This window comes from Astatotilapia calliptera, chromosome 7 (assembly GCF_900246225.1).
Source record: "Astatotilapia calliptera chromosome 7, fAstCal1.2, whole genome shotgun sequence".
Classification (NCBI taxonomy): domain Eukaryota; kingdom Metazoa; phylum Chordata; class Actinopteri; order Cichliformes; family Cichlidae; genus Astatotilapia; species Astatotilapia calliptera.
The window spans coordinates 61,411,909-61,425,557 of record NC_039308.1 but is presented as its reverse complement, the minus strand read 5'-3'; the positions used below and the strand labels follow the sequence as shown (position 1 = coordinate 61,425,557).

The 13,649-nt window shown below is 41.5% G+C and overlaps 2 protein-coding genes across 5 annotated transcripts; both read right to left on the bottom strand.

The window, feature by feature from the left end:
• Positions 1–684: 684 nt before the first annotated feature.
• Positions 685–5,096, bottom strand: LOC113027018 (uncharacterized). Of its 2 annotated transcripts, XM_026176395.1 has the most exons (4): positions 4,414–5,096; positions 4,068–4,270; positions 2,274–2,465; positions 685–1,934 (listed from the first exon to the last, which is right to left on the bottom strand). In XM_026176395.1, exons 2-4 carry the CDS (start codon positions 4,258–4,260, stop codon positions 1,621–1,623), a joined length of 699 nt encoding a protein of 232 aa, XP_026032180.1. In that variant the 5' UTR covers positions 4,261–4,270; positions 4,414–5,096; the 3' UTR covers positions 685–1,620. The 2 variants fall into 2 exon arrangements, with proteins under 2 accessions (XP_026032180.1, XP_026032179.1); XM_026176394.1 differs by having other exon boundaries at positions 4,068–5,096.
• A 67-nt stretch (positions 5,097–5,163) lies between these two features.
• On the bottom strand, positions 5,164–13,352 carry accs (1-aminocyclopropane-1-carboxylate synthase homolog (Arabidopsis)(non-functional)). Of its 3 annotated transcripts, XM_026176390.1 has the most exons (16): positions 13,074–13,346; positions 12,268–12,929; positions 11,392–12,146; positions 11,259–11,318; positions 11,057–11,127; positions 10,840–10,909; positions 10,097–10,163; positions 9,398–9,495; positions 9,202–9,279; positions 8,890–8,990; positions 8,303–8,392; positions 8,150–8,195; positions 7,898–8,039; positions 7,387–7,529; positions 7,123–7,276; positions 5,164–6,019 (listed from the first exon to the last, which is right to left on the bottom strand). In XM_026176390.1, the coding sequence occupies exons 2-16, from the start codon at positions 12,905–12,907 to the stop codon at positions 5,625–5,627; spliced, it is 2,910 nt and encodes a 969-aa protein (XP_026032175.1). In that variant the 5' UTR covers positions 12,908–12,929; positions 13,074–13,346; the 3' UTR covers positions 5,164–5,624. The 3 variants fall into 3 exon arrangements, 2 of the variants coding, with proteins under 2 accessions (XP_026032175.1, XP_026032174.1); XM_026176389.1 differs by having other exon boundaries at positions 12,268–13,346; XR_003272980.1 differs by having other exon boundaries at positions 5,963–6,019; positions 7,049–7,276; positions 12,268–13,352.
• Between the last annotated feature and the right edge of the window lie 297 nt (positions 13,353–13,649).

Below are 13,649 nucleotides of genomic sequence, written 5' to 3'. Positions count from 1 at the left end.
GCAGTCCAGCATCTGAGCGCTTCCTTTCCTCTTGGGAAGGTGTGAAAGAAAGTAAATAACGACTTGGGAGGCAGTTTGCTGTCTGGTGCCCCAAATGTTCTGCAGAACCAGCAGCTGCATGCAAGAAATGAAAGAGTTTTTCAAAAAAAGGAAGCAGATGTAGGACTTGCAAGGGAAGAACTCTGCTTCACTACACATTCAAGACCCACGGGCTGGTGGGCAACTGTCCAAACAAAGAACCATAGCGCTCAACCACACAAGCTTCTGCTTCCCTTAAAAACATCCAGATACTTTTCTAAAAGGAACAACGCTTTTTAAACTGTGAGTTGCTGAGGGTTGCTTAGTCAGGATAAAAGCTAGAGTCTACCACAGGCAGACGAAGTTTTGTTGAACAGTTACAGTAGAAAAAAAGTTTGGATATGTGCCTAGATCTTTTTTGTTGCTCTTTTCTATGGTATACACAGGAATGTATACACACACACACAACTGCTATTTAACTTTTAAAAAAAACATGTAAGCTGCTACGTGTAAATAAAACAGAATCGAATCATTTGCAACTAAATGAAAACTTGTATTTACTGAAAATAACTTAAAGACAAGATACGTGTTATACCGAGAAGTTTTATTGTTTTTTGATAACAAAATGGGCAACAACAACAAAAAACAACAAAGTAACAAAATTCACAATTAATAAAGACTTGGTATAAAAAAAGAAAAGAAAAGAGAGTGTTTCAAAAGTCTAAAGGAGAAGAGTCCACCAGTGTGAAAGGTAGTGCAGGCAGACCGTTCAAGAACATTGTTTCTTGTTAGTCCTACAACGGACTGGCAGCCACTCAAAGATGTACCCCACGTCCTGCCAAATGACAGCTAGCTGACAATAGTTGGGATTCTGTTGATGCGCACCAATGTTTCTTACTGTAAAAATTGCAAAGAATTTGCAAGTGGGAATTTCCTTAACTACAGTGCAATCTACTATTAAAAGAAATGTGCATAAGGGACACGGCTGAAAACAAGTACTGAATGGCCATGATCTTCAGGCCCTCATGGAGCTCTGCATTAAAACAATGCTGTAGTTGAAATTATAGTCTGGGCTCACGAATATATCTGAGAACTACTCATCTGTTTATAAATAAACCCAAGTTAAATCTCCAAAAAAAGAAAAACATATGTAACAGACCAAAAATGCTTGTAATGTGTAAATCTGTCAACATTAATCAGTACCTATCATCTTTTACATGACAATTACTATTTGAAGTGTCACATGGCCATAACAATGACTTCAGGTAAGATATATCGCAGCAGCACTATTTAGATAAATGTACTAACTGAATGTCTTGTTTACGTAGATTGAACTCAGAGCCCTTTATACCTGGACCTGATCCTGGCTGAGGCACAAACCTATCATTAGTTGTGTATTTCACTAGTTGGTATGTTATTAGTCCTTAGTGTGTTGTGGTTTCATTTCAATCAACAAACCAGTGAACCAGTCAACAAACCAGAAAATGACTTCCACAGTAAGCCCAGCAGGAAACTTCAGTTCTTCTGACTTCAGGATTCTTTCAGTGCACAGTCCTTTAGCGTCATATTCATATTCATGTCCTTATTGTTTCTGAACTCCATTCAAAATTCAGACATATATTTCATCACACCCTTGTTGCTTTTGGGGCTAAAAGGATGAGAACTTTGACTAAAAGATTGTTCGTCGGCCTCAGATGGAGAGGAAATCCGCCATGGCTCCACAGCATTCTCCAAGTCAGGTAGAATGTCTGGCACGACAGCCTGTTCAACGATAAAGACGATCGGCTCCACGACGAGCAGCAGGGTCCAACCTAAAGCCCCCAGCCAATAGGAGGAGCCAAGACTGGAGAAGTCCTGACGGATTTCTTCACGGTGCTGATATGTGAAAAAAGACCAGCTCAGGAGGAAGAAGAAACCTGTAGACAGATGGCGAAAATGAGTCAACTCTAGTATGATTACCGCTAAAAGAAAAAAGGTATTAAGCACAATTATTACATGCCTGGAGCTTTAGGAAAGACTTTGCATGATAATGAACTGCAATTCCAAAGAAAATAAAGTCTCTGTGCGCTCCCCAGCGGGGTACATAAATGACTAGTACATGAAACAACTTCTGTAGGTGAGAGCTTGACATGAATGACATAAACCAAAAGGCCATTTGGAGGGTAGTTGGAAATGGAGAAACAGAATAACAGAAATCCAAGAAACACCGTGTTTACATATGTGGATGTCATAGGAAATGAATATATGTTACACACCTGTGGGGGCCATGGTGAACAGCAGCAGGGTAGTGGGGTAGAGCGCCTTTTGTACAATGAGGAGAGCGCGAGTGTTTGAGTAGGAGCGCACCGTCTGGGATGTCCAGCAGAGGGCAAACACCAGACACAGAGCAGCCGTGCTCACGGCCATCAGGAAGGAGAGAACTCCAAAGACCCTCTCTGCTTCCAGAGCTGCAGGACACAAAACAACAGACAAAAATTAGAATGGGTAACTACACTTATATTCATTTTTACACATTCATTTCCACTACGAGCATGATAAACACTACACAATGTCAAATTTCCCACAATATATCCCTTATTTTATCCTCGAATGCCTTTGCTAGAGAATGATCTGTGAGTGCACTTAGGATTAAATGTTTGGAAAACAGGATTATGCTGTTTTCCACCTCTACACTTTTATTCTGGCACTCCACCAGAGTAACTGTCCATACTTCACTATTCAATTAAGTCCTTATTTATTTAATACCAGCTGTTTTGCAGCACTTGAAGAGTCCACTGGAAAAAGGTAATAACCTATTAGCTCTGGGCTTTTTTTTAAAAAAAAAACCCTGTTTCTTAAATGTCTACTTTCTTCTGTCTGGCCAAGTTTCACAAATTTGTCACAAGCCTTATATACTTTTTTTTTTTCTAGAAATACCCCCAGGGGAGACATGTGGGATGCGCTAAAAGAGTACCTAGAAAAATGATATTGTGCTGTTGCCAAATGACTGTATTTCCCAGCACTGTTGGTTTTTAAATGAAGTACATCAAATGACTATTATTCTGCTACTCCGGCAGATGATTTGATGCTTGACGAGAATGTGTATAAATATTTCCTGAGAAGAAACAAGGTTTCGGCCAGGAGCAGATGTATAAATGATGTCATTAGCTAATGTCACTGATGAAAACTGCAGGAAACCAAGTGTTCAGGGATAACCTTTATATGTTTATCTCCTTACCTGAAACTCAATATTCAGTATCGTTCTTTTTCATTTTAGAACAGACACAGCATAATATATCTCTTTAAGTCAACTTTGAACTATTGCAGTTAACAGCTATTTACTATATTTTTATCTTTTTAGTAAATTAATAATTTTGTGGTACTTCTTAATAATCTTAATATTGATCACTCATTCATTAGAGTTTCTTTTCAGCATGAGGAAAAGACTTTTTGTTGTTGTCATAACTGATATTTTTTCGTTGTATCATTAATCATTTCTAATCACCATTATTACTGTTATTTTTTTATATATTGTCAAGCAAAAAGACAACTATCTTGAGTCCCTTCTCATTTGCTTTCCTTCTTTGTGTATGAGAGCAGAGGACTTATACAATATTAGATTAATTGTTAAGAGCATAAACTCAGTTTATGTCAGTTTATGACACGAAATGAGATTTGAATGATAAAGACCGGGTTTTAGCTCACTAAAGATTTCGCAAGCACATTCAGTACAGAACTGAGCCTTAACAAAGAATGCAATTCACCCGGACAGAAGCAAGCTCAAACTTGTTTACTGCTGCAGAGAATCTCTTCTGTAACTCAGCGTTTTGTCAAATCTCCCTTTTGATATTGATCCTCTCTTGAGAAAAATAAATTCTCCTAAGGCTGAAGCAAGCAGAAGCAGTCTTATCAAAACAGCACAGCAAAGATGTGCTTAAGTCTCATTAAATGTGCTGCCTTTCCTAACACATTTTAGTCAGTCAAACCTTTAACCTAACACAGAGTGAAAGCTTAAGACAGATACGAGATTTGTTGACTGCAGAGTGGTGTCAGAGAAGCGTTTGGCTCACCGTTGATGCCAATATCATCTTTAGGATTCGTCTGGTCGCTTTCAGTGGCGTTCCACTCCGTCCACAGTCCCCTGTCCTTCACCCAGTAAGGTGTCCAGACTGCATAGCACACACACAGGCACCCCACTAATCCCAAACAGGACTGTGAAAACCTGAAGCGACCGATCGAGTCATCCAGCTCAAGAAACTTCATTTTGACACCGCTAAAAGAGACAGGGGCGAGGATAAACAAGAGTGTAATTAGGATGTGCTGAAGTTCAGCGACAGAGGGATAATCTGTCTTAAAAGTAACCTTGGCATTTAGATTATTTAAATGAGCTTTACAAATATAAAAGCCCTGGCTTACCTTTGTTGTTGTTGTTGAAGGGAAAAAAGCTGTCAGGAACCAAGCTGTGAGGTTAAACTCTGATTTGAGTTTGCCGAAAAGTAGAAGGAAGTGTAAAAGTAGTGCTGTGCCAAAACTACTGTACAAACACTTCCAGCACTCATTTGACATATGAGATAATATGCTTACAACCACAACAGATCAAACCCTCCACCGTCGCAGTGGAAACTCCCACCCATCAGGGCTGAAATTTCCCCTTGAATTCTCCACTGTGACTTGCCGAATCGCTGTATAGAGAAAGTGAAAGCTCCAGCAACAGCCATTCAATATTTGAGGAAGCAGAAGTTTATGTGTCTAAAAGCAAACAGAGTTGAATAGGTTCGAAAAGCTCGATCTACAAGTCCCTTAACAGTTCAGCGATTATGTTCGACTGCAATAAACAAATCAGACCCTTGTCATGTAGAAAGTGTGTGGGGGGTGTCGTCGGGTCATTACGCATCACGAAACGGTTAAGGAAATCCCACTCGCTGTCACAGACAGTGGGCTACAAAGTGTTGTCAGCCAATAGCGTCTTCAGCATCAGATATCTCCCCCTGTTCGTCACTCTACTCTCACCACCTTCACTTTCCTTTGCAGCAGCGGAACAGAGCCCACAGCCCACCCATGCCAAAGAACAAAAGATAATGTCACACTGAAACAAACAAAGAGCACACAAAATAACACATCTCCAGCTAAAGGCTACTAACTCTAAATGAATAACAGTCAAGAAAATAAATAATACGTCCTGTATTTATTTGTGGACTATTAACTTTACAGCAAGTACAATTCATTTTGACAAAATAAACCGCGTAAGATGAAAATCAGAAACATTTACAATTCATAAGAAAAGAGACTTGTAGTGTTTGATGTTAGGACACGTCTGATTTTTGGTTGTTCTATTTGGCATCCACTTAGAATATCAGCAAATAAATCCACTTCTCAGCTTAACAATAAGGCCTCAAGACGCATACAGAAAAGTACTCCGTCCTGTTCTTAATGCCAGGCCGGGTTTTTTCTTTACTTCTCTTTAACCTGGTCTCAGCTATTTCATTCCTCAAAAACAGACATCAGAGCTGACCTTGTGTCAGGTGTTTGTGTCAAGCTTTTCACCATAAACACAGGAAGCAAGAGGGATGCTTAAGTACTGCCTCTTGAAATTTGGCAGCTACATTCGTGCCTGTATAATCCTAAGCTTACTTTCTGGCTCTTTGCAGCAGGACCTTGAACACATCAAAAATTTCTGGGTCCTCCCCAGCAGACAGCTCTGGAGTGCTTTTCTCCAGCCAATCAGAGGAACGGATCTGATGCCTGAGAGTACCGATCAGCGTGTCAAGACTCTCTGTGGGCTTAGAGGCTTGGCAGTCTTCAGTGGCCAGCGAGCCTGTGTCAGGAACAGGGCTATCCCTCTCCTTCAGCTGATCTGATGAATTGTTCTCGGGTAAGGTTTTTGGATTGACAGTAGCAGCATTGTCTGAACCTGCATTGTCCTTTTTTACTGGCTTTTGGCTCTCCTCACTGGTTTGTTTGCTGTCCGGGACTCGCATTTTTGCTTCAGTTTCTTTTAAAGCCTCTCTAATTCGCTTAAGGCCTGAAAAACCACAAAACAAAGTGACAAAATAAGTCAGTACAACATAAACCTTTGAATGAATAAATTATATCACAAATATGTGCTAATCACTGTCTAGTATAAGCACAGGGTGACAAAGCATTCTACATATTTAATCCAGAAAGCTGTAAACTTTAAAATAATAGCATATAAACAAAGTATAACTATGGTAGATTTAAAAATACAGAAACAATTAAATATTAACAATTAAAGCCTTTACTATTATAATTTGAAAGATATCGCTGTACTAGAATGCTAAACTAAAGGATGTTTTTTTGTTTTTTTTTTAATCAACCGATTAGGTCATTACAGACTACTCAGTCTTCTTCTTTTGGAATCGGAGAGGTTAACATCAAGCCAAGAACTTTCTGCATACACTATCTCAAAAATAGCTATGAGGAAAATGAATGAATTAAGATTTTTATCCTCATTTTTATAAATGTTGAGCAAGAATGAGGAGCAATTTTCATGTGTTTAACTATTCTTTTTCAGTTTTTCATAATAGACCAAGGATAGCAAAGGACTTGGGCAGGAAATTTGTGGTAAAATTTAAAGGATATGACCTTTACTTTCCCTCCCTCAATGCAATAACAGCTAATCGTACCTGAAGTCCACTGAAAAGAGCTGCTTGTTTGCGGCTGTTTTGCTTTCAGCTTTATATTAAGGAACTGATTTTAGATCACTGACTTGGCCATTGAAGAACATCCCATTTCTTTCAATCTCATTTCTTCTTTTCTTTGAAAGACTCTTGGGTTGCTTTTCTAGTATTCTTGTGTCATTATCCATTTGCACTGTGAACAACATAGGTGTACAATAGTTTTGTTTTTCACTGCTTCTTTGGACCAACAAATCTGGTCCAATGTTAATGGCTCACTGCTCTTCCTAAAACAGAGAGTAGGTGAACGGCTGTGTGTGAATGTGTGTGTGAATGGGTGGATGATTGTGTATAGTGTAAAGCGCTTTGGGGTCCTTAGGACCAAGTAAAGCGCTATACAAATACAGGCCATTTACCTTTTTTTTTTTTAACGGCTGAGAGGGCATAAACAGCCTGGCCAAGAGAGACTACGAGTGTTGTTGGTACTGACCAAGCTGAAGGTGGTGCTGTTGGTCTGCAAAGACGATGCGGAACCACCCGGGCACTGAACAGCAGAACGCTTGGCCACAACTGAGCAGCAGCTTGTGCCTGAGGAAACATTTCCAAAGAGACAGCTCCTCCTCAAATGATGACTCTTGGAGATACTACCAAAACAGAAGTGACAAATCAAACCTAAAGAATATATATCTCAAAAGAATGAGAAGAATGTTGCGTTCATATGCAAGCCATTTCAATTCGACTTCGGTCTTGTTACCTTTCTAAGGTCAGCCCAGACATACAGTGTCGCGGGCCTGTCTAGAAACGGGATGCCCATACTGAGCAGCTCTCCAGTCAAGTAGCTGCACGCAGCTTTCAGCCTGCGTCTGTTCTCAGGCAAAAATTCCTCATTGATCCACTCTACAACACGAGAATGCCAAGTGACAGTCGGCAAGTGTAAATTAAATGTTACAAGTCTTTCTGCAGCAGAGGCCCCATGCTGTGCTTGTCATATCAGAGAAAGCAAAAAAGGGAGGCTCGTGTTTCTTGAAAGCATGGAACGCACAAGGTAGAACAGTGGAATTGTTAAAATGCTTGCATCAAAAGTAATTTGCATTTATGAATATAAATTCCGCTATACACAAAATGCTTGTTTTGTGTAAAGCGTGCTGGATAATTTTGTCCAAATTGTGCTCATGTTAGGATTATTTTCCATGTGGTTTTTCTGATAAATCTGATGTTACAACAGCAGTGTGACTGCAAAAGAACACAAAAAGCTCAGATCTTACCTTTATCCTGAAGCAGTTGTGCAACCTGGTGCTGGGTAGTCCCAGAGACACCATGAAAAGAGCCCAATTTGGCCAAAGCCTCCACGAGGTCTCTGTTCTCCGTATATAAAGTGCCTATTCTGATTCCTGCCATTGCAAAGTCCTAGAAAGGACATGACAAAGTCAATGAAAAATAATGAACTGTGAAAGCAATGTATACGGTTATTGAAAGTCTCACAGTTTTCCACTTCCAGGCCTCTGTACAGCACATACCTTGCTCATTCCCCACATTATATGCGTCCTCTGTGGATCGGGCAAACTGAAATAAGGGCACATCATTATGAGATAAGTGGATGTCTTCAGCAGCAGTTATGATGATTCAAGGTCTAACAGACTAATCATGCGGAGGTTAGGTTCACGCAGTACCTGTCTGCACTGAGGACACTCTGAAAGGTGACAGATTCATCAAACACTGTCAGCATGTACACTTCATCTACAATGGCATGGAGAGCATTTCTAAAGCAGGGAAGGAGACAGGAAGATAACATAAATATATACATATTTTCAGTGCAGCAATAATAAGGCCTGGTTTTATATTCTTAATGGATATTTAAGACAAGGAAAATGCAACATCAATGTAAAACGGTTCCTTCAATGCCCAGTGTCACTGTAAAAGCACTGTGGTTTATGGTTACAACAGCTCAGTGCCTGGAAGGGTCTGTGCAGGGAATTACTCTGGCAAGATCATTTAGAAAACAATAGATGTTGCAGGAGTCTCTTTGGCACATGGCTGCACTTGACAATATGCTGGTGATTAAGAGAGGTTGTAAAACTCCGTCAAGAACGTTTGATATTCCACACACGGGACAGAGCTCTCCGTCATAAAATAAAACAGATCACAGTAGGAACTATATGCAGTGACTTGGCAAAGCGCTTAAAGGAACCAAAGGAATGTAGAGCAAGAGGATTACAGCGTTAGGCCGCAGTGTGAGATAATAGTGAGGCAAACATACCTTTTGGCAAACTCCAGGAAGGTAATCATTTCCTTCAGGCTGTAGATTTCAGCCAGAGGGTTGTGGGGGTTCATCAGGATAACGCCGCGAATTGTCAACCCCTTAAAGAAATGGCAGGTTCAACTGGAAGTAAACAGGAACTGCTACACTGTACCTTCACAGTCTTTACAGATAAACTGAAAAAAAAAAGTCTCTGAGAAGAACAAAGCATCCAAGGTGTTTATCTACGCTGAGAATTTTGCTCGAGTAATTTTGTCTTTCTTTTAACATTTAAATGTTACTGTTTCAAACCAGCATGCCTTCACACGTTACCTCTTCCTTAGCTCTTTGCAGACCTTCTTCTAGTTTCCGTACAGTGAGGCGGAAGGGTCGGTTATCTTTGCCATCAGCCTTTAAAAACAAAAGAAAAAGCAGCCCAGCTGAATAGGGGCCATTACATTCCAGTGTGCACAAAAACATCCATTTCAAATGCAAAATGCTGCAAGTAACTCGGGTTGTGCCTTCCTACCTCACAATCAAGGGGAACATGGAAGAGTTTTACATCGCTATACAGATGAAGATCTTCAGTGATGACGCCGTAGAAAGGAGTCGGAATAAGGATGGCATCTACGGGATGCAAAACACACAAAACAGGTTAAAATATGCACTTTTTTATTATCTCACTTTTCATTTTAGTATACAAATAACTAAATGTGCACATATAATCTGTATCATATTGTATTTTCATGGGTGTATATACTGCACAGCAAATGCTAACTGAGCCATATCTGGTACTATTTTGAGTTGTTACTGGTCATTGCCTTTGCTAACATGGAACCAAAATCACCAACGAAAAGCATCTGCTGATTTCAAAAACATCCCACTAATGACTGACTCACTCTGCCTTAGTGATTCAGGTAGGCAGTAAATAGGTAAATACCAGCTGACTCTGAGGCTCATGTTTTTTTTTTTAACGTTGTGACTGAGCAAAACAATTTACTGCGCTGCTTAAAATGAAGCTTCGCCAGCAGAGGTAAACAGAATGCGCAATTTATGTGGCTGGGTGTTTTCTTTAAAATAAGTCTGCGTAATCCTTCCAATTATCTGTTAAACAAGCAAAAGAGGAACGCGGACTCGACTTCCTCTCTACCGCGCACTCATTTTTATTCATACGGTACAGATATGGATGCATTAAATGAATTGTACGTCAAAGCATATCTGAACCTACCTTTAGGATCACAAATTACTGCAGCAATACATGAGAAGAGGGAACCACAGCCATTCATCACCACAACCTGGACAAACACAGGCATCCACTGTGTTATGAAAGACCCAATTATGGCACGAGTCCTGATAAATGTGCTTTAAATTAATCCACCTACTAAACCTGCTATTCATTCCTGTGCAAATTAAGTTGGTGAACCCAGAACTGCTGTCAGTTCAATTGTAGTGTTTGACATTTTTTGATCATTAGTGAAATAAAGCATTCAGCTCAATATCCTTCATTTTTGATAAAAATGAGAGGCTATAATCCAGAGCATTAGTATAAAAGTGGAATAAAGGCTTATTTGTCAGTAATTATGTTATTTGCTGGACATCGCTATGAGTCACAAGATGAGGACTTTATTTACACAACCTGGGGATTTATTACATCTTCTACCCTTTATCCTGTATACTGTGTGTCAAATATTATTATCTTAAGGGTCAATAACATTTATGGAGTCATTATATAGGAGTTGTGCAATATAGCTCCGTGGCATTGTGCAGGAAAGAGTATAAAGTCCTCAGGATTGTGCTTACTGCAAGGTGAGTGATTAATAAAAAGGTGTTCCAGTTTTACCTTTGTTATTAATATGATTCCCTTAACGCACTAAGGTTTTTACATATTCAACTGGCTGTGGCTGCCGTCTTAAACACATTTCATATATTACTTACAGTGCATACTATTTCAATAATAAAAGCAATACCCACGTTGTCAGCTTTTAATGGGTTTGGAGAACAACAGTAGCGAGTCAGGAATTTTGCAACTGCCACCCTGAGGCTGAGAAAGAGCGAGACGGAAAGGTCATGGGGTTAATGTGCACAGTGAAAGGTTGTTGTTAAAAATGTAACTTCACCATGAGTCACATAACAAATGTGATCCTCATTAAGAAAAGATTAAAAATAAATGTGCATTTAAGTGTCTTACAAAGCGTGCCCCCTCCAGTCTGAATACTGCAACAAGGATGGGTTGATGTGCAGCATGTCAGGCTTGGTCAGCTGTAGCAGAAAAGGAAATGGGATTTTTTTTGTCAAAGAGCAGGCAGAATAATTCATAATAATAAGTAATAACAAGTAAATGGCTATACACATATCATTATAGACTGCATTGAATCTAATATTTATCTTACCCGTTTATGAAGAAGATCATAACAAAGTTTGTTCTCACTGGTCCCCATGTTGATAATACCCTGGAAAAAGAAGGAGCTTTTAATAAATGCTTAAGCATCTGTGACTGGTGTTTACAACATTGTGCTCCCTTACATCAGGGTTGTCTGTATCATGGTGCCGGTCCATTCCATATTGGATGTAGCCCTCCTGGAGGATACCTTCATGGAGTCGGATGCTATTACCACGCTCAGACAGGTAGATGCTATTGCCGGGACCTTCCTCACCCCTCAGTGTTTCCAAAGCATTCTGAGACAGTTTGCAGGCCTTGACAGATCTGAGCTGTGACTTTTTTGTCTCCTGATTAAAAACAGACTCTGTCGTGGGAGCCTCTGGAGGTGGCTGGGATGAAGATGAAGGAGCAGAGGGGGCAGGCGTTGTTATCAGCGAAGCTGAAAAACGAGCTAAGGGTGAGGTGGCGGGGTCGCTTTGTGTTGTGGTTTGCGTACCCTCTCTGACAGCGAGCAACACCCCCGTGAGCATGCTGAACAGGCGGAGCTCATGCTGACGCTCTTGTTCTGCCCTCCTCTCCTCCCGCTGCTCCCTGCGCTCCTCCGCCTGTAGCTCTCTCTCCAGCCGCGCCTCCTCCAGTGAGAGGAGACGTTCCTCTGCAGACTGCTGCCAGTTCAGGAAGCTGGCTAGGGCTTTATCCAGTCTCTCCTGACCACCGCATCTACCGCCCCCATGGCACCATGATGTTTTACCACCCCGGCGCCGCTTCCTCTGTCTCACTGAGGTCTGTTGACGAGAACCCTCCTTTCTGGGCTCGTCGGATGTGTCGTGTGACACGGGACCACCAGCAGCCAAGGTGGTGGCTGTAGCAGAGCCAGTCATGTTCAGGTCACTAAAACCTGAGAATGTAAAGAAGAGAAATAAGATTTTAGCCTGCTATCAATTTTATAAACATATGCTGATTCTAACTAATAATAATAATAATAATAATAATAATAATGATAGTTATCGGCTGACAACCTGAAGGTGAAATTCTTGTATTAAGTGTGCTCTCGGCTCGGCTCAGGGTGTCTTCTGGCTCCAGTAGAGACTGCCCATCAGTTTCCTGATCATCTCCAGAACCATAGTACATCTCAGGCGGTGCCTCTCCGGAGTTCAGCATGCTCTCCTCCACATCTTCACATTTGATATCCAGCGGATCTCCAGCTTTTGGGGGCTGGCCAAAGAGAAACCCACCGGAGGAAGCAGGACCAAAAGAGCCCGCTGGCACTCCTTGCAGGTATGCCTCAGGTGCCCCAGAGGTCTGGAAAACCTGTTGAGCTATGACAGCTCCGCCTAGGGAGGAGTAAGTAATAGCCGGCCGATTCGCCAGCACTCTGTCCATCACATCATAAAACTTCCAAGACCTCATTTTGTGGTTGTCCTTGATGCGGCGGTACTCCAGCTTCATCTTTTTAATCTTCTCCCTGCACTGGTCTCCTGTGCGGTAGATGCCCTTTTCACGCAAAATGTGGGCGATACGGTCAAACACGCGCTGGTTGCGCAGTGAACTCTCCAGTTCAATCTGCACCGACTCGTCGGACCACAGCTGGAGCAGCTCCACAATCTCCGGGTCAGTCCAGTTGCTGCCTCGCTCATGCCTCCTACCGCGGAAGTCCATCGTCTAAGTTAGAGGAGGATTTCTGCAACACGGGATGATGATAGCGAAAACGAGCAGGCGGCCTCTGTCAGGCCAACTTCAGGCACGCCGACACACGCTGGATTTTAAATGCATTACTCATGCAGTAAAAGTGTAGGTTATACCAACTCACTGTAGTTTCTCTCACCTTAAATCAAAAATGCAGCGCTCCGAAATGAGACCACTGTGGAGCTGTCACTCTCATGTGACATCCACGTAGCCCGATACATGTCACGGATGGTTAACCCGGTTTGGCAAAGGTTTGTCCAGCTGGGGTTAAGATCTGTAAATATTTCTCACAGCAAATGTTGTAATAACTTGGAGAAACGGGGAATAGACGCGCACTAAGATATCTACATCCGGGTTGACGGCACATGCGTGCTGTCCTTATTCCGGGATAACTTTGGTCCGTGTTATAACGCTGGAGTTGCTGAAAGCGGGCTGGCTTTCACTTATACCAGGCTGTAACGGGGTAGACGTAACCATGCGAGTCAGACTCAAACGGGGAGCTTTGTGTTATAGCCCCCTCTACTGGTTCCAGTGCTGTTTTGTTCGGTTTTTTTGTAAGTTCAGTTCATATCCAGGAGATGGCAGTCACACACAGGTGTACAAATCAAGCCAGCCTTAAAGCATGGATGCGTGTTTTGTATACAGTCATGTCCCGGAATTCCTCCTGTGAGGATAAACTAATCAGCGTTGCAGCTTGAAACAGGCATAATTTTGA